Source organism: Muntiacus reevesi, chromosome 2, assembly GCF_963930625.1.
Source record: "Muntiacus reevesi chromosome 2, mMunRee1.1, whole genome shotgun sequence".
NCBI lineage: Eukaryota > Metazoa > Chordata > Mammalia > Artiodactyla > Cervidae > Muntiacus > Muntiacus reevesi.
Window position 1 is genome coordinate 111,956,399 of NC_089250.1, and position 26,563 is coordinate 111,982,961.

Sequence of the window (26,563 nt, forward strand, 5' to 3'; positions counted from 1 at the left end):
GGGAGAATGGTGACAGGCCACTGTACCTCGTTCACTCATCTGGCACTCTGCTATTCTGTTTCTCTCCACCCTTAACTGAACTCCCCAAAAAGCAAGAAAGCATAAGATCTAAGGAAAGAGGGCTTTTAACCAAAGGATCTGCAAATTAAACAGGCTCTAGTACAGCTTCAAAGGAAAGGGAACCCAGATCTCTCTAACTTGCTTACATACAATGATAACAAGCACATCTATCTAGTAATTCATCTGTTCCCAAGAAAAGAAAGAAAGGTCCAATGTTATATAGAAATGCAGGGAGGGGAAAGTCTCAAGCTCCAAACAAGATCTCCCCAAGAGTCTCCTCCCATGATACGTTGGAAAAATGCAGAGTCAAGGGCCCAGAGGGCCCTAAATGCCTATAAGAGTTTATGGACTCCAACAGACTATGGAGAGCCACCTGCCAGTCTGAACAGGGCATTGGTCCCAGCTCTAAATTTTTCTGGCTGTCTATGACTTTGGGCAAGTCACTCACTCCCTCTGAGCCTCAGGTTCCTGTTCGGCAAAATGGGAATAATAATAATAATAATACCCCCTTCGGTAGGCAGAATGAAAAAGTTAAGTCGCTCAGTCATGTCCAACTCTTTGCGACCCCATAGGCTATACAGTCCATGGAATTCTCCAGGTGAGGATACTAGAGTGGGTAGCCGTTCCCTTCTCCCTTCTCCAGGGGATCTTCCCAACCCAGGGATCAAACTCTCCCACATTGCAGGCGGATTCTTTACCAGCTGAGCCACAAGGAAAGCCCAAGAATACTGGGGTGGGTAGCCTTTCCCATCTCCCTTCTCCAGGGGATCTTCCCAACCCAGGGATCAAACTCTACCACATTACAGGCAGATTCTTTACCAGCTGAGCCATAAGGGAATCCCAAGAATACTGGGGTGGGTAGCCTATCCCTTCTCCAGGGATCTTCCTGATCCAGGAATCAAACCAGGGTCTCCTACACTGCAGGTAGATTCTTTACCAACTGAGCTATCAGGGAAGGCAGAGTAATGGCCCCTCAAAAATATTCATGTTAATCCCCAGAACCTGTTAATCTGGTAATTTACATGACAAAAGGCAACCAGGGTAGCAGGGGAATTAAGGTTGCCAATCAACTGACCTTGAGATGGGAAGGGCATCCTGGATTACCTTCCAATGTAATCATAAAGGTCTTTAAAAGTAGAAGAGGGAGGAAGCAGAGAGGCAGAGAGGCAGAGAGGGAGGTGACAATAGAAAGTAAGATCAGAGAGATGCACTGTGAGAACTCAGCCCTCTGTGGCTGGCTGTGAAGATGGAGGAAGTGACCACAAGGAATGTGGGTTGGTTCTGGAAGCTGAAAAAAGCAAGGAGATAGAATCCTCCTTGGAGCTTCCAGAAAAGAGCACAGCCCTGAAGATACTGTTTTGGACTTCTAACCTACACAACCTTAAGATAATAGATGTGTGTTGTATTAAGGCTCTACATCTGTGGCAATTTGTTACTGCAGCAATAGGATGCTAGTGCATCCGTCTGGCAGGGTTGTGAGGCTGGTGCCTGGCAAACTGTAAAACTATTTTCTTATCTCGGGTGGTATTACCATCCGTGGGCACCTGCCATTCTCCAGACGTGGTAAGCGCCTCTCCCTGCAGAATGCTCACTTCTTCCCACTCTGCCATCTCACCTAGCATCACAAGCCTCAGCTGAGCCCCAGCCCATTGCATAAGCCTCCTCTCTTTCCTCAGCCCATGTGAGCTTTCTCCTCTGAACTCCCACTGCCCTGACAGCCTGGACCTCGCAATTTCGGACGTAATTATACAGCGGGTAGTGCTACCTGCTGTTGCTGCATGTGTGTTTATTTTGGTTCCAAAACTAAATTGAAACCTTGGTCTCAAACAGGAACTGTGTTTTGCCCTGTTGGTGTTGTTGTTTTTAAGGATCTGTACTTTTTTTTCTTTACAGTCCTGTTTTACCACCTTTGACACAAAGAGTCACTGCCCAGGCAAACATTTATAACCAGATACTCAATCATTTTAATTGTTCCATGACTGGACACTAACTCATTTTTCTATTTTTTAGCAAAGTTTTCTATTTTCTAGCAGAGTTTACTAAAAGGCCGAAGGCCAGGTCTGACACAGACTAGAGAAGCAGGTTTAGTTTTTGATGACAGTGATTGGGGCTCCTCATCATACCCTGATCTCATCAGTCAGAGAGGAGGTGGGCAAGGTTGGAAATCACAGTAAAACTAGGAAAGAAGGTGGTCAAGCACGTGTTCATCTTACCCCGGGACTGAGCACACAGCAGGTGCTCAGTAACAGTCAGTTAGATGACTGGCTGATGTGTGTGTATCATTTTTTCCTCTACTGTCTGCCTTTAATCCTGTAAGATGCCCCTCAACAAAAACATATCCATAAACAAACGAGGCACAGCCCACTGACCCACCGTGGGGACACAGTTCCCACAAGAATGAGACAGACAGACAAAAGAGTTCTCCTCAGAGCATGTTTTTTGAGTCTCAAAATAAGATCCATCTCTCATTTCAAGGTACATTTATTTTAGTGAGGCAGGATAAGGATTTTGTGAATAAGCTGGTGTGTGGGAACAGAAATTAAAATAAGCATTGACTTGCTGCCTGCAGACGTGGATGTCCTCACATCCCACTGCCTTATTTTTGGTTCCATTCTGGTTTGTTTTCTTCTCTGGGGCTTTAAAATATGATAGAGAGGTTAGAAAGAAAGGCTGTGGATAACCCATGGCTTCTGTTCCCAAAGCTGGTCCTATGTGCCTGGTCACTCGTTACACGTCACTGGATCCCCACTATCCCCATCTCAGGTGAGTGCTATCATTATCCCCACTGGAGAGGTGATAAGACTGAGTTCATGGCAGGGAAAACGACTGTGCTCAAAGCAACCCATGAACAAGTGGCTGAGCACAATGTGAGCTGAGGTGGTGGAGCCCAGAACGGGACTCTGAGCCAATCAGCTCTATTGATCAAGGACCTGCCCCCAGTCTGTCTGTCTCTCTCTCTCTCTCTCTCTCTTCAGGTGGAACAGGTCCAGTCCCCAAGTTGCTAGGATAATCTGGGACTCGGGAGCCTCCACGCTAGCTCTAGTTCTAGAAACTGGCACTGAATAAGGAAGAGTGAGAAGAGGAGACATGAGCTGTGTGTTTTTAAGTAAGACCTCTCCCCCTCCCTGCCTGTCTGCAGCCACAGGATGAGTTAGAGATGCCAACATAAAGCAGTAACAGTGGCTCAGTTATTCCCAACCCAGTCCTCAAAACCCCAAACCCCTCAAAAAGGTCAGAACAGGGGCAGGAGAGCAGCATAAGAAAATGGGCCTTAAGTCAGACTAGATCTCGGGTAAGGAAGGCCTTCCCCTACTCCTAAGCTACGGAATCCTGGACAAGAGACAGAGCTCCTCTGAGCCCCCATCTCCTTATCTGTAAAATGGGAAGATAATTCCTCCTTTACAGGTTTGCTCTGAGGACCAAGTTCATGTATGCGAGGGTTTATTAAAGGCCCAGTGCATAGCACAACCGGAATAAATACTAGCTGTTTTTATTAACAGACTGTCCAATGGACTAAGACGATGCATGCAAAAAAATACTGTACTGTATAATATGCAACTATGTGTTAAGAGTAGGAAGTCAAATGTGATGCAAGTTATGCTCCAGAAAATGTAAAAGCAGGGGACGTGATGGTCATTTCACTTTTCATCCCTGATGGTGCCAGCTGCAGCACAGTCCTCTGCTCTTGACCGGGCTTCCCAGGTGTTAAAGAACCCTCCTGCCAATGCAGGAGGCATAAGAGATGCAGGTTCAATCCCTGGGTGGGGAAGATCCCTTGGCGGAGGGCATGGCAACCCACTCCAATATTCTTGCCTAGAGAATCTTACGGACAGAGGAGCCTGGCGGGCTGCAGTCCATGGGGTCGTATAGAGTCAGACAAGACTGAAATGTCTGACACAACTTAGCGTGGGCTCAAGAAGCGTGTGCAGATTTGGGACAGACTTCAATTTCCCTGCATTTTGTCCTACACCTCTGCCAGCAAAGGCAGTACTTTTCATTTACTAAGAGGAGGGCAGAGCTTTCTGAAATGCCCTATTTAATGGAATTATTCCTTTTACTTTATAAGCCACACCTCATGGGAATGTTCATTTTATCTCTGGCAGCTCATCGGAACAATAACTGTTTCATGGTGGAATAACCTAGGTATTAAAACACAATGGGGACCTCCTTGAAATATTACTATACTGAATTCTCTTCCATAACAGGCAGACCAGTTTTGGATTTCACCCAAGAGGCTTAGTCACCAAAGAACCAAAAGTATTTCATTAAATGTGTTTTCTCCTAAAAGAGGAGAAAGGTTATTAGTAGTTATTAGTATCTCATAGCCTTAAAGGTTGTTGGTCTTTGCTTCCAATTTTAATAGCACTTGAATCCCACAAACGAGGAGCCTGAAGGGCTGCAGTCTATGGCGTCACAGAGTTGGACACAACTGAAGCGACCGAGCACTTATGCTTCCTAATATACTATATAATTTATTTATTTATTAGGCTTTTTTTGTTCTGTTCTTCCCCCACTGCAATGTCAGAGGGTGGGATGCTGCCTACTTTATTCACTGTTGTTTCCTAATCATATGAAAAATGTACCTGGCACATAATAGCTGCTTTATAAACAATGTTCAATTCGTGAGCAAATTAAAGCATATTTTAGAGCATATTTTTTTGAAAAGCAAATACAACTGAAGAAAGCATCTCTCACTGCTCTTCTCTTTTCTGTCTCTGCCCCCCTTGTTTTGTTTAATTGAAGTATAGTTGATTTACAATGTTGTATTCATTTCTGGTGTACAGCAAAGTGATTTATCTGTACACGTATGCTAAGTCACTTCAGTTGTGTCAGACTCTTTGCAACCCCATGGACTGTAGCCTGCCAGGCTCCTCTGTCCATGGGATTCTCCAGGCAAGAATACTAAAGTGGGTTGCCATGGCCTCCTACAGGAGATCTTTCAACCCAGGGATCGAATCTGCATCTCTTATATTTCTTGCATTGGCAGGCAGGTTCTTTACCACTAGTGCCATCTGGGAAGTCATATATATATATATATATATATATATATATATATATATAATTTTTCATATTATTTTCCATTATAGTTTATTATCAGATACTGAATATAGTTCCTTGTGCTATGTAGTACATGTGTGCTCAATCCCTAAGTCATGTCCAAATCCTTGTGACCCCATGGACTGTGGCCTGCCAGGTGCCTCTGTTCATGGGACTTCCCAGACAAGAATACTGGAGTGGGTAGCCATTTCCTTTTCCAGAGGATCTTCCCGATGCAGGGATCGAATGCACATCTCCTGTATTACAGGTAGATTCTTTACCACTGAGCCACCTGAGAAGCTCTGTGCTATATGGTAGGCCCTTGTTATTTATCTGTTATATATATAATAGTTTGTATCTGCTAATCACAAATTTCTAATTTATCCCTCCCCCAACCCCCTCTCCTCTTTCTTCCATTTTCCTGTTTGCAAAGATAGATTTTTACTAGATCTGAACACCTCCAAAAGTCAGAATGACATCATCCACAAAAAGGAATGGGTTTTTACAAGATCTAAGTCCTCCTGATAGTGACTATTCAGGGAGACTTTCACTCACGCAAAAAAAAGGAGACCTGGCTCCACACCAGGGGTGAGCCCTGCTGGCTGCAGAGGTGGGATGTCTCCACCACAGTCAGGAAGGGGTCCCTTCCATCTTCCAGGACCACAAGGGACCCTGACATCAAATTCAGCTTTGGGAAGTGCATGGACTGGAAGGTAGTTTAAGTCCAAATCTCCCATTTCTCCAATGGGAAAACTGAGGGTCCGGGAAAGTAGTGTTTGTTCGAGTGCACAGAGGAATTAGAGCCCAACCAAGAAGAGAAGGCAGATTCCTTTTCTTCCTTCTCCTTTCTTCTCTTTTCTCTTCCAACCTTCTCTCTCTTTCCCTCTCTCCCTCCCACTCTCTTCCTTCTCTCCCTTCCTTTGTTCTTTGTCTGCTTGTGTGTGTGTGTGTGTGTGTGTGTGTGTGTGTGTGTGTTTGTGTGTGTGTACGAATCACAATGGGATGGGTTAGAAAGGTCTCTGGTTAGCAGTCCATACATAACTTTGACCCAGGTATGCTGGTGATTAATTTCACTAACTTCCTAGTCCTCTACAACAACCAAGATCCCACATTTTCTCAAAGTTCCCATGAACGATGCAAGAGGTTTAGAAATTTCCTGAAATAAAAGAATCTTAGAGACCATCTAGCCCAATCTCTATTTTACAGATGAAAAACACCAGGGAGAGGGAAGAAAAGTGAGTTTCCCACATCACAAGGCAGGTTAAGAGCTCAGCTGAAGTGGTCAGGATCTTGGGCATCAGAGCCATTAAAGGATACTCAGGACGCTTCTCACTTGGGTGTGTGGCTCTAATGGTCTCACCATGCTGGCCAGAAAATCCCATCTAAGAGAGCACATCTCAGACTGAGGATGAAAACATTCCCCTTGAGCAAGTAAACACAACTCAAATGAGAAAACTAGCAGAAAACAGAATACACATGATATATACACACAGAGATACATACATACATGTATGTATTACTGCATACATCGTATATAAAAGATTCTTGTTTTAAAAGTACTTGGTACTAGGTATAGAATTTACAGGACTAGCAAGGACATCAAAAGTGCTAGCAGAAACATATTTTGACACAACATTTTTGAAAAGCTATCCATTAATACCTCTACAAACTAAAATACACATACTCTTTGATCCAGCAAGTCCTCTTCCAGGAACCTGGAATTGTCTCTAAAGATAGAACTGTATGGATATGTGGATGAGAGTGCTTACCAAACCACCGTTGATAACAGAAAAGTAAACAATCATGAGATGCATCATTTGGGTAATAGCTGAATAAATGCGCTAGAGCAATGTATGGGATTTTGCGCAACTGTCATAAAATGAATCATTACAGAGCTGAAGGGATGGCCGTTACTTATTACTTAGTAAGAGAGCCAACTGCAGTGTGATGTGACTGATAACAATGGTTTCATATGAAGACCACCATCTCTAAAACACTGTGATGTGTGCACATCTGTGTTTGTTGTGGTGAAATCAGCACAAAGGAAAGATGTGGAAGTCTGTAACACTGAGCATCCCAGGAAGAGGGTAGTGATGGATGTGAGCAAAAGAGGTACTTAATATTTTCTTTACACATCTTTGACTATTGATGCTATTATATATATTACTTTGAAGAAATAGGTTAAGACCAAAAATCTCTGAAAATAAAGACAGAGGGAACCCACAAATAGTCCTCCAAGTCCTATTTCAGTCGCCCCTCTTCCCCTGTAGACTTGTGACAGCAAGAACATTCTGAGGAAGTTACTCAGTGTGACAAAGAGAACCCAATAGCTGCCTCTCTAAACCTTTGGCTCCCTTGACCATCCTCTGAGTTAGTTACTTTCCCCACAAAATTATCCTAGACTTGATACAGGAAGAGACCTGTCAAGCAAATTCAGGAAGTGAGGTGTGAACACAGCTCCAGCAAAAGCTCCTCCATTAACACAGGGAAGAAGCTGGATCTCCCACAAGGTGAAGGTGTCTTATCCCACCCCACAAAGGAGCTCACAATTTTAATTAAACCACACGGGTCCACCCATCACAAAACTGTGAAGCAGACAGAAGCTAACTCTGGCAGGCAGGCCTCCTGGGGCACCTGAACCAGTTACGTGGAAAGCTTTGTGCCCATTCTCTGTTGAATGAAAAGTTAGAGAACCATGAATGTAGAGGTTCTGGCTGTGACCAGGATGACCCCTGAGCTTCAACAATGATAAAACTGCATTCTCTGAAGCACTCACGGTTCACATTCTTCTTGGCTAGTGCTTGCTTCTGAGAGAAAACTCTCACCATCAGCTTCTAAAACTCTGAGAGTTGTTCACACAAATCCAGGAAGGTTTCTTTCTGCGGATTCTCAGACCTCCAGTGCATCCCAGATGCACCACCTTATATATTTCAGCCATGGCTCAGGAGCCAGTAAAAAAGAAGGGAGAGAGATCAACTTACCAAGCCAACTTCTGTTTAAGTACACAGACACGAACACAGGGGGGACCGTGAAGAAATCTACTACAGAGTTCACTTCAAGCCAGAACCATAGCTTATCATTGGCTGCAATAAACTGGGGGAAAGAAAAAACAAGAGAGAGAGAGAGAGAAAATGAGAAGCATGATGCCGGCATGCAAACTATTCTCTTCCCTCCCCCCAAACTTTTTTATTTTTAATTGAAGGAAAGTCGCTTCGCAATACTGTGTTGGTCTCTGCCAAACATCAACATGAGTCAGTCATGGGTATACATGTGTCCCCTCCTTCTTAAGCCTCCCCCCCACCTCCAACCTCTTCCCACCCTTCTATTCTAGAAAGTTGATACTGATGAACCTATTCACAGGGCAACAGTGGAAATGCAGACATAGAGAACAGATTCACGGACATGGGTATGGGGGAGGCGGGAAGGGGGGAAGGAATGGAGAGAGTAACATGGAAGTATATACACTACCATATGGAAAAGAGATAGCCAGTGGGAATTTGCTATATGACTCAGGGAACTCAAACTGGGGCTCTGCAACAAACTATATTCTTTCTTCCAAAGGGTACATTTCAGTTTTTCATGGGGGCCTAGAGGGAGATGTTATGTTCTTCTTACATCTACGTCAGTCCCTTGTTATTTCTGTCTTAGAATTTGGATCCACAGTCTTTTCTAGAGAGTGACTATATGCTCTGTGAGCCTTGGAGAAAGATCAGGGAGTACATTTTTCTGCGGTTTTCAAAAGCATTTTAGGGCAGTTTGAGTAATCTCACCTTTCTTAAAGTCTCTACTGTAAATATTCACCCACACAGTCTCTATACAGCTCCCTTTATAGACATGGTTTGGATAAATCCTCCAAGCCCTCAATTCTGCCAATCTATCCCCTTGATGCAACCCTCACAACTCACTGTTCTCTCAGGATTCAGTTAAGTGAGCACTGATAAACATAATTTTAAGAGTGGAAAGTTCTCCCTCCTGTTTAAGGCAACCATGCATTCGTGCGTGAATAGAGAGATGAGAAACAGTAGACCAGTAAGGGTTTAATAGTCATTTCAATCCTTATTTCTCCTGCTCGGAACAAAATTAACATACATATGAGGAAATGCTGAACTAAGGAAAGGGCTCTCTCACAAAGTGAAAATCAGAATTCGGGTCTCTTGTCTCCCTGCAAACACTGGGCTTCATCTTGCCTGCGGTAGCAGATGCTGATGGGGAATGGTCCCTAGGTAGGAGACTCACACGCTCCATTGTGATACCGAGCAGCGTTGTTCAAACTTACCCGCAAGCCAAAGTAGAGAAGGAAGAATACGTTGAAAGCCATGTCGATCTGTAATGTGAAATCTTTGTAGAAATTCTGGCAGGATTCTATTGGGCTATTAGACAGGAAGAAGAGAAAAGCAAGAGGTAAATGAAAAGCATCATCACGTGTTCCACATCGCTGTGCAGTGACGGTGCTTAGGGAAGAGGACAAAATGAACATTCAAAAAATAAAACATTTGGTCTTTGTATCCCCTGTGATCATCAAGCAAGCATTGCCAAGGGATCTTTCCATTCAACCATACAGTCTTTTGTTCTTTGTTTTCGTCATTTGATACATGTATTGTTTCCATCATCATTCAACAGTTGAGCTAAGAATCTAAAGAGGATCATGCAGACACCTTGAAGGAAGGACAAGCAGAAGAGACCACCAAATTCCTCAATTTCATATTAACCCTTAAAGAACTGACTTCTTTCTTTGAGAGGACACAAACCTAAGCTAAAAGCAGTCCCTCCCACTCTCCAGCACATTAGAAATGAAGTCCACTTTCAATTAAACACAGTGGTTGTGTTTTGGACCTTTTAAAAGCCATTGGTTGATTAATGATAAAGGACCAGGAGCATCTCAGGAAAGCCATGGAGGAGAGGATCCTGGTGGATGTTCTGGTGAAACTAAATATGCCCTTATATGCAGCACTCTGATCTGGGGAAAGAAGCATTGCCCAACTGGTAGAATTCAAGACCATTAAATCAATTGAAGCAGTACTCTAAGGGTTAATTTTTATTTTTTGGCATGCAGGTTAATTGCCCTTGTGTGTGTCAAGCAGCCAATGCGAACCCCCAGCACACTCTGCTCGAGAGTAGGCAGTTCAAAAGGGTACAACTATACAAACTGGTACGTGGCTTCCATGTGCTTTCCTGCATCAAACTGATCAGAGGACCAGAGTGTGAAAAGTCCCAAAGTTTGGGCTGTATGGGAAGTAGGAAAGCCTCATAAGCCTTTCAAAGCTGTGAATGAAAATTTATAGTACACTGTTATCAGTAAGCCAATGGTACCACTCAGGCCAGGAACGTCAAGAAGGTGTGGTGAGGGAAAGGATATGGGAGGGTGGGGAGAAGTAAAATACTTTCCCCAGATGGGAAGCAACATGGACCTCCAGGATGTGAGAGGGCTAGCTTGAGAGGTGCAGGATGGAGGATTTCCAAGTATCACCATGTTGGAAACTGCTGTGTGCAATACCAGTTAGTATAGTTGTACTTCTGTAAGGGCAATTCTTGGTTGTTCAACAGGCAGGAATCTGTGCAGTACAGATATGCAGGGCCCACTTAAAGGCAGGGTGACTTAGTCTGTGGGACTCTCCGAACGTGTTAACATGCACTGGATTTATCCATTCTTCATCTGTATTACAAGTCAAACATGCCCTTTGTCATCTCCCAAATTACAGATATGTGGAAAACCCTACAGACAAGCATGAAGAGGAATCTACATTTGCATTTACAAACTAAGCAGACTGAACAAAAAATAAACAGTGAAAACCGTTTGTATAAAGGAAATGGCAAGTATTGGGTTTTCACTAAGGGAAAGTGGGAGGAAAGATAGCATGGAATTTGCTTACTCCAATGCTGAAAGAAGGCAGGAGCAAAAGAGACTGAACACCATAGCCTGCCACTGCTCTTTGCCTGCTCCCTCACTCACAGTCAGTGAAAAAAGGAGAATCTAGCACAGGAGATAACAAGTGACACTTCTGCAATCCTCAATCTATGATGGAATTTTGTTTTGTTTCAAGAACAAGACCCTCGGGGTCCACAAGTGTTAGAGTTCTTTGCTACTCTAGGTGCAGTGGAAAGAAGTATATGAACTAGGTTGACCAGAAGTCCATTATTGATCCCAAGTGATGGGACCATGCGTCTCTATACTGTGTAAGCCACAGGCATGATGTGCTACCAAAATACTGAAGAGTAAATGGTGTATGTGTGCATGTAGGTGTGTGCATAAGAGTGAGCGAGAGATTGAGGATGGGGGAGGATCCCGCAGGGAAATACAATATTGTACTCATGTCTTCCCTTGTGCCAGCAGTGACTTAGCTGTGTATTATAAACTTGTCCACATCAAGATTGATGTGTATATAATCAAAGGGACAGAGATGTCCCAAGTCTGCTATGGAAAACTCACTATAACTTCACCAAGGCCAAATGATAACCTTAATTATTGCCCTCATGATAGTCATTGGTGGCACATTTGGGGAGTCCTTGTGAGTTCCTTAACTTCTATTACTTCCATGGCTTCTGTGTCAATTTCAAAGTAACCTTGAAACACACTGAGTAGGAAAGTATTTGCTAGGCTGTGGAAGAGAATGGAACAGTGAGGGGGGAGAGATGCTAGCTCAATACCACTGAAGATATTTTGGTTCAACATAAATGGAAGCAGATAATTAAAACAGTATAAGGAATTGGGCTGTAGCAACTAATTTCCATTATCCCTTGCCTTCCTTGTCATTTCTGCTGCTCCCTCCTATACTGCCCATCCCCAAAGGCAGCAATAAGAGGGCTTGATGGTAAAGTACACTGTGCTGAAAAATATACCTCTACAACACCCTGATTTACAGAAAGCAATGTTGAAATCATAATAGACTTTTTCTCTGGTCTTTCAGAATTTTAGAGAATTAATTTAATCATCCTTTTATATCATTCCTTGAGACTTATACTTTGAGCTGAAATAATAAAGGGAGTAAATTATGCTGCTGGGGCTGGCAGCTTTCCCTCTGGCTGAAGCTCACCAGTAATATGAGCCACTCTGCTAAGATGAAGTAGGAGAGAAACAGGAAATTCTGGGACAGAAGAGGCTGGCCCCTGCAATCCAGATACGACCAGAGTGGTCAGAGAGTCTATTTTCTATCCCTCTCAGCTCTTTCCTGGTTGCATGAGAGACCAAGGAGAAATCTCCTGCTTAGTTTTCTCAAGAGATATCAGAACTGTTTATCAAGATCCCCTCTGAGATAAATCCTCTGAGTGCCTTTAGTCCACAGACTCATACAGTCAAAGACCACAGAGCAGAGACTCTAAAGCCCCATCATTTCATTCCTCAAATGGAAACAACCCACAGAGAAGTTCATTGATCTTATAAAAAGAAAATGCAGAATTCAACAATAAAAGGATTGGCCATACTGGCCAGGATTTATTTTCCTCCCAATGAGACTTTATCTTAATGATTAATGCTCATTGTAGAATGGAGAATGAAATATAAACTCTTCTTCCTTTTTGTGTAAAATAGAAGAGTTCCTTGTCTAGAAGTTTTAGGAGCTAGAAATCACTTTTTTTTTTCCCTACAAAGGGAAGTGACTCTGAATTACACACTTAAATTTGGATCGCCATTCTGATGAGGCATGCCCACATTAGAACAGGATTTTTATAGACATGTTGCCAACAGATAGAAAAGGAGGGTTTTAAAAACTGAAATAAAAACACTAGTCCTGGTGGGTAGAGCTGACTTTCTGTCAATTGTTCTTGGTTAACTAGTAACTTACTAATTAGAGGACCTAAGATACTTGGTAAGTTGATGAACTGTTAATTACTAGGCTCCTACAGTCCATGGATCAAGCCTGGTACTAAAACTTCAGGCAAATTTAGCATTTTGATCAGGACACTATGATTGGGGCACCTTCAAAAGAACCTCAATAAAAAGCTGCTTCTGATGGGATAAACATTCCGTGTAGAACAGAGACTGAAATACAAACCTCTGTTCCCACTTGACCATCAAGTAAGCATATCCTTAGTATTCAGATGTCTCTACAGAGGAAAATGAGGCTGGCCAAAGTGGGAAATATATCTATTTCTCCACCTATTTAACAATACAGGTGAAGACCTTTGAGCAGGAAGATCCAACAGTCCTTCTTGAAGACTGGCTTAAGAACTTGTCTTTACAAAGCATGAAGTAAGCAATGACTGCACAGGTTGTTTTTCAAAGGGTAGGGGGCTAAGGACAAAGTCTCACTTCTGGCAGTTGTGATGTCTAGACTATCTCCAAGAAGGAAGTAATTGTCTCTCTTCTCAGCCGCTACACTTTTCCTAATGTTTTCTGAAGTCTGTTTTCCTAACTCTCTGAGCCTGGCTGCCCAAGCCTTTTAAAACATTTCTCCAGAACAGTGTTTCTCAAACTTCAGCATGTACCTAGAGGGCTTGGTAAAACACTGCTGGACCTCATTTTTCAGAGCTACTGATCTAGTTGGTCTGGTATGGGACCCTAAGAATTTGCATTTCCCAGATACTGCTGCTCATCCAGGAACCACACTTTGAGAATCACAGCTCTTAAAGAACTCTCCTGCAACTACACATTAGGGATAGGTGTTGCTGCTTGAGGTGATTCCCATTCAGACCTGAATAAAGAGGATTAAGCATTTGGACCCATCCCTGGACACCCACCTGCCTACTACTTAACTAAGTGCTGAGATCAAGGGGTTAAAAGGAGAATTTCAGTTTCAGATATGAACAAGGTGGGTGGGGGTGGAGCGGAATTAGGACAATACAGGGAAGTAATTATTGGGCTGGCCAAAAAGTTCATTCAGGTTTCTCTGTAAGATTTTATAGAAAAACCCAAATGAACCTTTTGGCCAATCCAATAAATACAATGCCACCATGCAAGATTCACCAATGACATTCCAATTAACAACCAGAGAGTGCCTGAGGAGCACATTTTTAGTTTAAGATTAAAAGGAAAAATAATGAGGGCTGGATAGGGAGAGGTTATGGAGACTGTCATTTATAAGAGATAAAGAAATGTTAAGCATCTTAGGAACAACAGCAGCAGCAGCAGCAGCAGACATTCGAAATGATTTAATAAACAACGCATGAGAGGGAAGGGACTAGCTGAGGAACAAAATAGCACTTTGGGAAATAATTTCCAACATTTACATTCTCCTCACTCTTGTGGCTAGTCCCTTTTCAAATTGGATGACACCATCTCAATTCCCACCAGGATTATGGACCACGGGAGTTCAGGCCCACAGAACTGCAGACATGAATTAATACAATAAGCTTAATGATTCCAGACTCTCCTCCTAGTCTCACCTCTGCAATGTTGCCAGATTAATTTAATTAAAAGGTGTCATTCATTCACCATTGTGTCTCTCTCCTGCCTAATGCATCAACTCCAAGTCTCACTGAGAAAAACCTCTAAAACCCAGCCTCAGTCTATATCTCTTGTTTTATTTTCTACCATGCTCCAGACCAAAGCTCTTCCTACCATGAGCTGGTGCCTTCATCACTTCATGTATATGACTCTCATATTCCTAATTCTAACCCTATGCTTTTACTGTGAACTCTTCAAATGCTCCTTCCTCTTTGAGTTCAAATCTCAGGCAGTCTTCAAGGCCAACCAGAAGGCATGCCTTGGCTTTCTGCCCTCACTGAACTTTCCCATCTTGAATTCTCGTAGCACTAGGAGTAAGGAATTCTAAACTGCTTTGGAATGTTGGTTCTTACTCAATATAATAATACTTGGCAATTGCATAGAGTTTACACATACTATTGCACTTGTCCTCACAACTTGGCAAAATCAAGTAGCAGATATTTTGGTCTATTCCCCATTTTTCATACAGAGAAGCAGAGGCTCAGAAACCTACTCAAGATCATGTGGCTATGTGGTAGAGTTGGGATAGGAAATCTCAATATCCTTTCTGCCAGACCACCTCCCTTCTCCAGACCAATTGCAATATCCTTGGAGAGGAAACAAGAAGCATAAGACATAGTATCTGCTATCCATAGGGCCTGGCATGAAGCTTATATAAATCAAGAGGGGTTGACAATGAGGGTGTGACTGATTTATGGAGGAGGTAAAACTGTCCTAGAAAAACATGTATGTGTTTGTGGGATGTTCTTGGAAAATTCAGAGGAAGCTGAACTGTCCAAACTGTATCTAACCCTCCTCTGTGAAGACTGACATGTGAGATATTACTAATACCCAAAAGTCCTTCCTGGGACCATGCATAGTATTGATGTCATGGAGCTTGACCTTAACTGCTGAGGTAAGTCCCTCTGCCTATAGAGAAATAAAGCCTAGTTTTCCATATTCTTAAAGATGGATACCTCAATTTTCTCTCAGTCTCTCTTATTCTAGGAGAACAAGAAAGTATACAGCAATGGATGATAATCTTTAGATACTGTTAACACTTCTAATCATGGATTAGACAATGAATAAGTTTTGCATTCCACTCCATCAAAATATAGAAAAATTACATCATATAGTCATGGATATTAAGAAACCTATCTGTGATGAAGAGGGAGTAAATCTAAGTGAACTGAGATTTTTTAGTATTGCTAGGATATATGGGATAAGTAAAATGCTTTGGTTTTCTTTCCACAAAATAGAAATAAAAGCACCCAGGTAATCAGAATATTTGAGATCAAGAAATTTTAAAAGGGAGGCCAGATGTTACAATATACTCCAAATTAGAAATCAATGTTATTGTTCATATAATTTTAGGTCTCACAAAAGAGACCTAAAATTCACCTACCATTGTGGCTGTCTCCTGCCTCATGCATCAACTCGAAGTCTGGCTGAGAAAAACCTCTGAAACCCAGCCTCAGCCTACATCTCTTATTTTATTTTCTACCATGCTCCAGGTTAAAGCTCTTCCTACCATGAGCTGGTGCCTTGGGTCTCTTGCAAGAATTTTAGGTCTCTTGCAAGCTAATAACAATAGTGGATTTTGTGAATGGTATAATACTTATTAGTCAATGATAAAGCAAGAATCTTTATGTAGAACATGGTCTTCTAAACTAGACAGCACCTCAGGAGTGCCCAGGTCTTGAATGGATCTAAGTTGAATGGATCCAAGCTTTCTATCTGTTTGCTTTTCTTAGTGTTCCCATTTTAACTGCCTTAACAGAGCTATGCACTTAAGAGCTAATCTTTCCAATTTTGGTGCTTTGGTGTCTATACTGACTGGGGAACGTGTTCAGTAAGTTGTGTAGTTTTCATGAGTTTAACCAAACAGAAGTTGACCTGTTCTGTTCACCATCACTGTGACTTTATCATCGAACATCTTGAAGTTGCTATCTTCTAAGATATTGTTACTGTTGATGGGTAAATTTGTGTTCATTTATTCATCAATACTAACAATAATAATAACGTCAGAATATGCCCTTTGTTTCATCTTAAAACACTTTTCTTAGATCTTGCAATGGCTCTAATGAGCACAGAAAACATTTTTTGTTACTTGCAGTACTGCCATACCATGATCTCAAGCCAGCTGGTTAAATGGCTTTGTTGGGAAATCTTCGGTTATGGGTTTGTATCAATCGGCCTATTAATCTTTCTGACAGCAGCAGGCTTCTAATTATGCCTCTGCTCAATTGATGAGATGTAATCCAACAGCCACAAGCATATGCCTCATTAGGGTCATGTTGAAATGAATTGGAACAAATGGAGAGGTAGTATATAAACCCTCACTACTCACTGGAATGCTACGTGCTCTGTCTTCTTGAGCTCTGAGTGATCAGAGAGCCCTGAACAATGGTAGCAGTAGACTTCAGAGTGGCTGTATGGTTCAGGGTGCCTACCTGAATGATTAGCCCTAATAATTAAGCATTCTTCTAGGAGACAAAGGAAGTGACACAGATTGCTGATGGAAAGAACAAAACATGTCAGTTCCTTACACACTGGATTTTTCAATGAAACACACAGACAATTTGTTTTCAGGAAACCTCTGTCACTTTCTTGCAAGCTCTTCTGAATTATCTCACAAGATTTCAATATGCCATCTGAGTTTAGGTTTTCTTTCTCCTCTTCGTCTCTCCTGTCTTCTAATCCACTAATGCACTCAAATAAGTAAATCAGAAGTGAAACGTGGGCATTACAAGTTGACTTTAAGAGTGGTTAGCAGTTGGGTAGTTTTAGACTTCAACAGAAGAGTTACGATACCAACTCTCACTTACATACAGAATGGTAAGCACATGATCTGACCTCTTCAAGCCTTGGTTTTCTCATCTGTAAGCTGGATATAAGGCACAAGCCTCAAAGGCTGTTGTGAAAATGAAATCAGATAATGAGTGAAGACTAATTACTGAACAAGTGATAGTTATCTTAAAAACAAAGATAATAGTAATAATGGTAATAAGAAATGTTTGTAGAAAAATGCCCCAAAAGGCAATTATCCAAATGAACAAAAACAGACAGAATTAGTTATTTCACACTCTATTTTTTTGGATCTGCTTTATTGCCTCCTTATCAGGTGTTGCAATATAATTCAAATGCCCAATAGGATTTGCAGTGAGCTGACATCTGGTGTGATTCTATATATTACAACATTAACTTTGGGTAACATCGAAAAAAAGAAACACCAGGAAAAAGATATTTCCATGAAGGCAGTCATACAAGTCTCATAAATTCTAAATAATTAACCAAGATTTCCCAGCATAGAAGACCATGAGTCACTTTAATAAGGGGCCACAGGACATGTGTATTCTCCTTTTTTTGGGTCTTGAGCAGAGGAAAGAGTTTAATTTGCCTGGATGGCTTAGCATGGATCTGGAGAAAAGGCAGGGGGCTGAACTACTCATAGGTCTTCTGAATATCTCTTCCAATTCTATGTACATAAGATTATGTATTTCTTCAGTGTTGGACTCTCAAAATGATGTCCAAGACAACCTACCCACTAATGCTTGTTTTCTGCAGTTTATTTACAGACTATAATTATTTCAATCACAGTTGTTACCAGGGTGGAATTACTATTTGTATTTGCCAGAAACTTTTATGCAATAAATCAGAATTAAGCTACTGTGTTAAACAGCGTCTTGCCAAATGAGCACTGCTTCAGTTTTCACCAAACTGTCTGAGCAGGCTGACCAAATGATTCTTACTCCCTTGCTTCTCTACCTCCACTGACTCGAGTCAGCTCCCCTGCAGTGAACTCTTATTTTTCTAATAGAGGGACGTGACGGAGTACATGATTGAAACAGCCCTTGGTGCAGACATTCGCACACAGATACTACAAAACAGAGCTCTTCAAGGGCCGGGTCAGTGAACCACACACAGGTGTGGGGTGGTACCCGTGGATGGACACACGCTCATGCACGTATCCATAGCCTTCCAGCACCATGGCTGCTCTCTACCCAACTCCAACTTTACTCTGGGACCATCCACAACACCAGACAGCCTGGATGAGGTGATCAGAAATGGGAAGAAGAAAGAGGGGGAAAGAAGTCCCAGGTCTGAAAGGAGAAGAAAGAATTCAGACATAGTGCCTTGCATAGGGGAAAGGGGATGGGCAGTAGTACCTCTGACTCCTGGAGCCCTATTCTGCTCACGTCTACAAAAGCTTAGACTTGAGGAAGGAAAAATCAAGCAGTCATCCCACCACTGCCTTCTGCCTCCAATGCCTTTTTTTTTTTTCTGGATGTTAAACGTTTCAACATGTTTTAAGAGGCCCATAAACAATCATTTCTAACTAGTAATAAACAATCATCAGCTTTGAGACACCGGGGAGCAGTTGTCTGCTGTGCCTGCTTCTTAAAGAGAGAGTAAGATTGAAGAATAGCCTGGGATAGTTTTGAGGCACTTCAGCCTCAAGGTTGCCCACAGAAGCAGCTCTCCGGATTGCCAAAAGTCTCTTAGAAAAAGCATGAGCTCTCTATTTACAAAAGCTGGCTCATCAGGGCAAGGCTGAGCAGGTGGGTTGGGACTTCCACAGTACAACAGGTTTTCAATTCATTGTGGAATCTCTTTGGGCTATTATTGGATATAGATGTCAAAATTCTTCTCTCTGACCCTTCTTCTTATACTTGTCTTAGACTCTCCTAGGCACTTCTTGGTCACTCATTTGTCTCCTACTTATTCAGCTTATGCCATATGCTTCCATCCCTGTCTTCCTCCCTGACATAATCGTGATGCACCTGGACAGCCTGACCTTGGCAATGCCTCCTTGCTATGGGTCTACCTGCCAGGATTAGGGTGGGGAAGCCTGTGCTGGGTACCAGCCTGGCAGTCTCACCTGATACATATAACAAGGATGCATGAGACAGCTCCCTTTCCTATTCTCTTTGACAAAATCTAATATTCTATCGGCAGCCTAAAAGACCTACCACAGTTTCAACCCTGCTATTCACCCCAGCCACATCGGGACCCAAGCAGAGTGGCAAGCACGACCCTCAGTGGTCCCATGCAAAGGGCTATCCTGATGAAGAATGCCAACACTGAGGGCCTCCCTGGCATGGACTGTTGGAGGCCCAAGGCCCTTTGGGGGATAGTAATGAGAAAAAATAATTATTTAAAGAAACAGCTGCCCCCTTTACCTGCAACTTGACTTTGAAGAATAGAAAACACTGTCACATAACATATATCCTCAACACCAGCACCCTGCCATTTGTTAAAAGCTACATACGAATTTTAAGTGATGCCAAAGGATAATGATGATAACTTTGTTTCTGATATCCTGAGTTTTTTTTTTTTTTCTCTTTCATTTGTTTTTTGGTGTTTGATTTTTAAGAAGACACCTGGTACAAGTCCTTCTGACATCTGGCATACAGAACAATTATACCTTTATTACAAGGAAATAAAACAGCTGTGTCTTAGCTCTGTCTTTGGCTGACAGCTGAGGCATGAAAGTTTCGCAAGTATTCCTATTTAGGAATTTTGTTGAGAGCCCAGCAGCCTCACAGCCAAAAAGCAGAGTCTGAGATGTTGCCGATTAGAAGCCTTGAGTCTGCTGAGTGCAAAGCAAGAAGAGTCATTCCTTAGGAATGTCATAAAGTGACCTGGGCCATGGAGACCAATGTCTCCATAGACTATCAAGTTGCCTTAGAAACAAATCATCATCACTAACAAGGAAAATGGTAACTTGTTAACTTCTAGGATTTTATAACCGTGTCTTCAAATATATACTTGTTCATACTATCTTAACTACTTTGTGAAAACAAACTACCTCTTAGAATATTTCCTTTCCTTCATTTAGTTTTCTTTCTTGCTTATTTCCAGTTAGCATTGGAAATGACTTATATGTCAAAATAATCCTGCTCATGCCTCAGAAAAAAAATAGCTCTATCATATCAATCAATGGTGTCCCCATGATTTTGGATCCAAATTTAGTAAAGAATATCATGAATGCTATGCTCTATGGGTGAAGTTTCTTTTTCCTTCCTTCCTTCTGCAGGTCCTCTTTTCAATTATATTGCCACATCTTTGATTTTTCCTCGAGAATTGTTTTCCCATCACTGTAAAACCATCTCTGGGAAGGACTCAGGAAGACCCTGGAAATCTGATTCCTTATGATTTTCTCCTTTGTCTCCACAAATGGACCCACTTATCCTCACACTGTGTTGGGTTTCAGAAATTCTTTCATTTTATCCAGAAGCACTGTGGTTTCAGAGAAAGAGGAATCAGTCTCTTTGCTGAAGAACCTGAAAAGAAGGATCAGTTGTTTCATTTACAAAACCCCAGATAAAAGCCCTGGGCAAGTGAGAGCATTTCAACACGCTGGGGGCAGCATCACCTGCTCTGCACAGGTCTGTCTGCACAATAATGCCATCTAAGCTCCTTCCAGAAAGGGAAATGCCTCCAATCAAAGGACCTTTACACTGGTGACCAAAAGGACATGTTATGAAATTCTAAGCAAAGTCTATTTATATCGGGTGACTGGGATACGTTTAATAAAACAGGAGAAAATAGAAGTATGGTAAGAGCTTCAATCTACTAAATCCCCCAGATATAAAGAACTCACGATTCATGAGGGAAAACGAAAAACAAGATACAAAGCCTTCAATTTTGTGTCATTATGACTGCTCAGTGCATAGTTTTAATCTAAGGGGTGCTGCCAAGCTAGCACTGCCAAGAATCTCTAGGAATTATTATTCTTACCCTAGGATTATTAGAAGTTTGCTAATGCCCACCTGTCATCCTACTCAATTTACAGCCATTGTAATCTAAAATGTCTCTATTTATATAAAATAACAAAAAACTCTAGTAAGAAAACAGTTCCTGACAAGTATGCTTTATAAAAGTCCATTATGAGAATAAAAGGGAGTAAAAAAGAGGAAATAAAACATGCTTTTTAAAAAAAAGAGCACATTTAAAGAAAGCCCTAAGGCAAAAACATATTTCAAAGAGAGAAAATGATTGCAATTACTAATTAATAACGCAAATGCAACATCAACATGCTTCACTGGCTATGATAGTTCTTTTTAATGCTACCAGTTCACATCTTTTAAAGTTGAATTAGTGGTATTCCGGTTAATACAATAATCTAAGAGAAAGATCCATGATCACATTCCCCAGGACATGTAGCTTAAGAGGTACTTTTTAAATTAGGTATATAAATTTAGATCTAAGCAAAAGATTAGATCTAAATGATTAGATCTAAGCAAAAGCAAATGAGGTAACAGTCTTCAGAAAGATGTGATAAGGTACTGTAACTCTGGTCACTTTGGGCACATTCGTGCAGAGGTGGGCATCTGTAGGACTGTAGGTAAAATGCAATTTGGAAAAATGACTCTCACTTCTAAATTCTCTGTCGCTAACTTTTGCTCAGCCTATCCTTAAAAACAGAAGATTCATTTCTCTCTTTCCCAACTTTCCAGGCTTGATCTTTTAATGGGCTGAGTGGCCTTTGTGATATCACAGCAAACTGGGGGCCCTCAATGATAGGCAAAGAGAATCTTAGATCCTAGGACTTTAGTGTATCAGTGTGTTCGTCACTTCGATTCCATGCATGTGCCCGGTGCTTACTACATTCAGGTCCGGGCCTGGCGGGGAAGCACGTGACATGCATGGGCAGTGCGGGGAAAGGATCTGGTTAACCTGGAGGCGACAACCGAAAGGGTGAGGTTGCATCATGCAATGAAAATCACAGCTTGGCCTCAGCTGCCATGCAGAAAAGACCTACATCAAAGAGTCTGCAGTGCGGCTCCTGGGTAAGAGTCGATATGAGAGAGGTGCGTTACTTCAGCAATGAAAGACACAGGCAGAAAAATGTTCACACTCTAAACAAAACACTGTACAGAGCACTGCAGTACACGCGAGGAGAGGCAGCTCGGGGACAAGGAGGGGAGAGACGGAGCGGGGAAGGTGGGGACAGAACTAGTTGTTACTCGGATGAGACGGTGTCCCTGGCCCACCCAATATATGCAGGTCTTTTTATAGTGTATGTTGCATGGAACAAATAACTCATTAGACTCTTTAACATCATCCATAATTGTCAATTCAGCGCTTTGAAAATTCAGGAGAAGCAAGGCATCCGTTACATGAAGATACACACCATGATTTCCTGGGTTACGGTTCATTACAGAATCAGAGCTGAGCTGGTCAGATAAATACAGACAGTTAAGTGCCAACATCCTTAACATACTAGTTACAGAGTTCATGGTGACTCCCCGTGCGAAGCATGATATTGCAGGAACCCAACAGTTATGAAAACTCGGGTTGGTGCAAGGGTAGGTAACCCTATGCTAGTATGATCCCCCAGAAGTCACCTATGAGCCTGAATTTAAACCCACTCCCAGGGGGAGCAATCTTTTCATCACCTCAGCATGCATAACAGGTCAGAAGTGAGTGCACCCCATGTATACCTTAACCATTTCACAGAACCTTAGTTACAGGTGAGATTTCCTAAAAGTGCTTCTATCAAAATCAGTTGAATAGCAAAAACAATAAAAACAGAAGTTTAAAGTTCTTTTTAAAGAAACAAAAATACTACTGACTCAGCAGGAGCCCATCATACCCTTCTCTGATATCAAGGCCACGGCGACAGGAATGAACAGAGATTGAACACAACTCAAAGGATGGTGCAATCTAGCCCCAGCTCACACTTTCTCTCTTTTGGTTCTGACCAGAAATAGTAGTCCTCTTAAAATATTCTCCTGGACATATGAGCTCAACCTTCACCTTCCCTCCACCTGTGATTACAGCCATGAATGGGCAGAGCATGCTTTCAATCTCACATGCTGAGAGAGCTGGACATCCGCCAGGATCCCTGGAATGTGTGGATGGATACCGGTAGAAACAAAATCCATTTTCCTCCCAGCACCTCTCCTTATGCCTCAAGGTGTAGCTGTTTCCACTTGTTCACAATTTATTCCCTTTTATTGATTACAAACTTGAACATTTAAGTTGAATGTTTTCAAAAAACACTACAGTTTTGAACAATACTATAATAGTCCGTACATTCATTTGGCAATTTTCTCTGAGGTTCTCCTTCTGTGACCTGTACTCTGCTGGTTCTAGGGACACAGACTACTGCTACCCTGCTCTTAGCAGACACTCAGGAAATGCAGCTGGGAAGGCACTGAAGTGGGGCAGCCCCTGGACCATGACCTCATTTCAAAAGATAATGTGATAGGTCTGTGTTTTTACTGTTTTTAGCTAATCATGTTTTCTTTTTCACAAGTCTGAGGGCAGAGGGTTCATTTTCTTCATGTTAGCATTTGTACTCCTGTCCTGGCTTCATGGAAACTCCAAATAAGAATGAATTTAGAACAAATGAAAATCCACCAGACAAGCATGATCACATGGTCACAACAGTATATAAACAAAACTTGCCTGTTTCTGCTTCATCAGCTAAGAGTACTGAGTCCCCACAATCCTTCTACAAGAAAGTTAAGTGAGCATCGAACATCCTGGGTAACTTCTAAAGGGAAAGTATACTATCAAAAGTGGTATTTTCCCTCTTGCTGTCTTGACTCAAATAAGAAAACTACACAGTCCCCTCCCCAGAATTAACATTCTTGAGCAAATTTCTGAGCAACCAGCTAGAAAACCACAAGAGATAAGAGCTCCGATCCATGTTCCCAAGTATCTCCCTCAGCAACTCAGTATCTCTGCTTCACCTGCTCCTGCCCAAACCTGTGTTCCTGCCAAGAAGTAGTGATAACTGTGTGCATATCCATATGCACCCATCCACCTGCGGTATCAGATGAACATGACACTGAGAAAAACTTTGCCATAGATAGCAAGTTTCCATCTTGATCAACAGAAGTGACCGAGGTGTTATTTGGAGAGGCTAAAAAAAAGTGATTAAAAAAAAAAAAAAAACCACATATACCATATTCACAAGTAGTCAACCGAATTACAATAGTTTTTACTGAGATTTTAAACCTCAATCTGTCATTTTGAAATAAGTACTATTTTAAAATTCAGTAATGTGACCTTATGAAAATGTTGGTGTGTATTTTTCAACTTATGGATCTTTTCTTCAAGTTTGGCATTCTTCAAGTCTCACAATGGCATTTCTTTGTACTGATGAAAGAATTCTGTATTCTTACTGGAGAAGTTAAAATATAAAAACATGCAATAAAATATCTTCAAACTATATAGAAAAAAAAGTGCTTCTAAAAACCAGTAGAAAGCTAAAAAAGGTAGTATGTGAGTCAACAATATTGTGCCAATGTCAGTTTTCTGGTTTTAACAACATACTATGGCTATGTAACATATAGTACTCAATATATGGTACTCTCATTGGAGGAAATGTGCACAGTAACTTTGTATTGCTTTTTCAACTCCTTGAAACTATTTCAAAATCAAGTTATAATAGCAAAATAATCAGTTATTTTGGCTGCTTACATTTATCTTAGCCAGGTATCAAGCAGGTATTCTATTTATGGTGATAGGACCCTTAAAAAATATATACAAACTGATTTCTTTAGAAGTCATTTATTTGGCACCTGTTATCTGTGTAGTCATGTGCTCAATTACAAAAGATACAAAAGAGGTACAAGAGAAGCTCGCAATGCCAATCAGTATTAACTAGCTTCCTCCCTTTCTCAAAGGAATACCAATTGAGGCAGAGACGTTGTTTATCTACTATGCAAATATTCACAGACGATCCCTCAAGACAAAATCAACTCTCAATAAATGTAGTTCACTAAGGTGATAAGGAAACTTCTAGATTAGCCAGCAGGAATCTCCTCAGGAAAGCAGATGTTGGGTGACGAGCTATGCTGAGTGATGCTGCTGCTGTTATGATGATCCCCCTACTTACAGCTGCTCCTGGACTAAGCTATCCTTTTGTTTGTTTTTTTTCATTCTCATTTCCCTTCATGGAGCTCAATACTTCCCATACTAAGGAGCCAATAATTGATACCTGCTTAATTATGGTACAAGGTGATATGAAGAGATCAGTTCAGTTTAGTCGCTCAGTCCTGTCTGACTCTTTGTGACCCCATGGACTGCAGCATGCCCCACTTCCCTGTCCATTACCAGCTTCAGAGCTTGCTCAAACTCATGTCCATCGGGTCCGTGATGACATCCAACCATCTCATCCTCTGTCATTCCCTTCTCCTCCTGCCTTCAATCTTTCCCAGCATCAGGGGCTTTTGCAAGAAGTCAGTTCTTCACATCTGGTGGCCAAAGTACTGGAGTTTCAGCTTCAGCATCAATCCTTCCAATGAATATTCAGGACTGATTTCCTTTAGGATGGACTGACTTGATCTCCTTGCAGTCCAAGGGACTCTCAAGAGTCTTCTCCAACACCACAGTTCAAAAGCATCAATTCTTCAGTGCTCAGCTTTCCTTATAGTCCAACTCTCACATCCATACATGATTACTGGGAAAACCATAGCTTTGATTAGATGGACCTTTGTCGGCAAAGTAATGTCTCTGCTTTTTAATATGCTGTCTAGATTGGGCATAGCTTCTCTTCCAAGGAGCAAGTATCTTTTAATTTCATGGCTGCAATCACCAGCTGCAGCGATTCTGGAGCCCAAGAAAATAAAGTCTGTCACTGTTTCCGTTTTTTCCCCATCTATTTGCTATGAAGTGATGCAACTGGATGCCATGATCTTCATTTTTTGAATGTTGAGTTTTAAGCCAGCTTTTCAACTCCCCACTTTCACTTTCATCAAGAGGCTCTTTAGTTCCTCTTCACTTTGTGCCATAAGGGTGGTGTCATCTGTGTATCTGAGGTTGCTGATATTTCTCCTGGCAATCTTGATTCCAGCTTGTACTTCATCCAGCCCAGCATTTCACATGATGCACTCTACATATAAGTTAAATAAGCAGGGTGACAATATACAGCCTTGACATACTCCTTTCCCGATTTGGAACCAGTATGTTGTTCCATATCTGGTTCTAACTGTTGCTTCTTGACCTGCATACAGATTTCTCAGGAAGCAAGCAAGGTGGTCTGATATTCCCATCTCTTGAAGAATTTTCCATAGTTTGCTGTGATCCACACAGTCAAAGGCTTTGGTGTAATCAATAAAGCAGAAGTAGATATTTTTCTAGAATTCT

At 41.7% G+C, this 26,563-nt stretch overlaps 1 protein-coding gene across 8 annotated transcripts in view; it reads right to left on the minus strand.

Moving 5' to 3' along the window:
- The window catches only part of KCNMA1 (potassium calcium-activated channel subfamily M alpha 1), a 748,269-nt gene that overhangs the window by 308,394 nt on the left and 413,312 nt on the right, over nt 1-26,563 (minus strand). For all 8 annotated transcript variants that reach the window (XM_065922697.1, XM_065922687.1, XM_065922690.1 and 5 more), the window contains 2 exons: nt 9,374-9,467; nt 8,079-8,190 (listed from right to left, as the gene is read on the minus strand). In XM_065922697.1, coding sequence (XP_065778769.1) covers nt 8,079-8,190; nt 9,374-9,467 — 206 coding nt within the window. The remainder of the gene's footprint in view (nt 1-8,078; nt 8,191-9,373; nt 9,468-26,563) is intronic.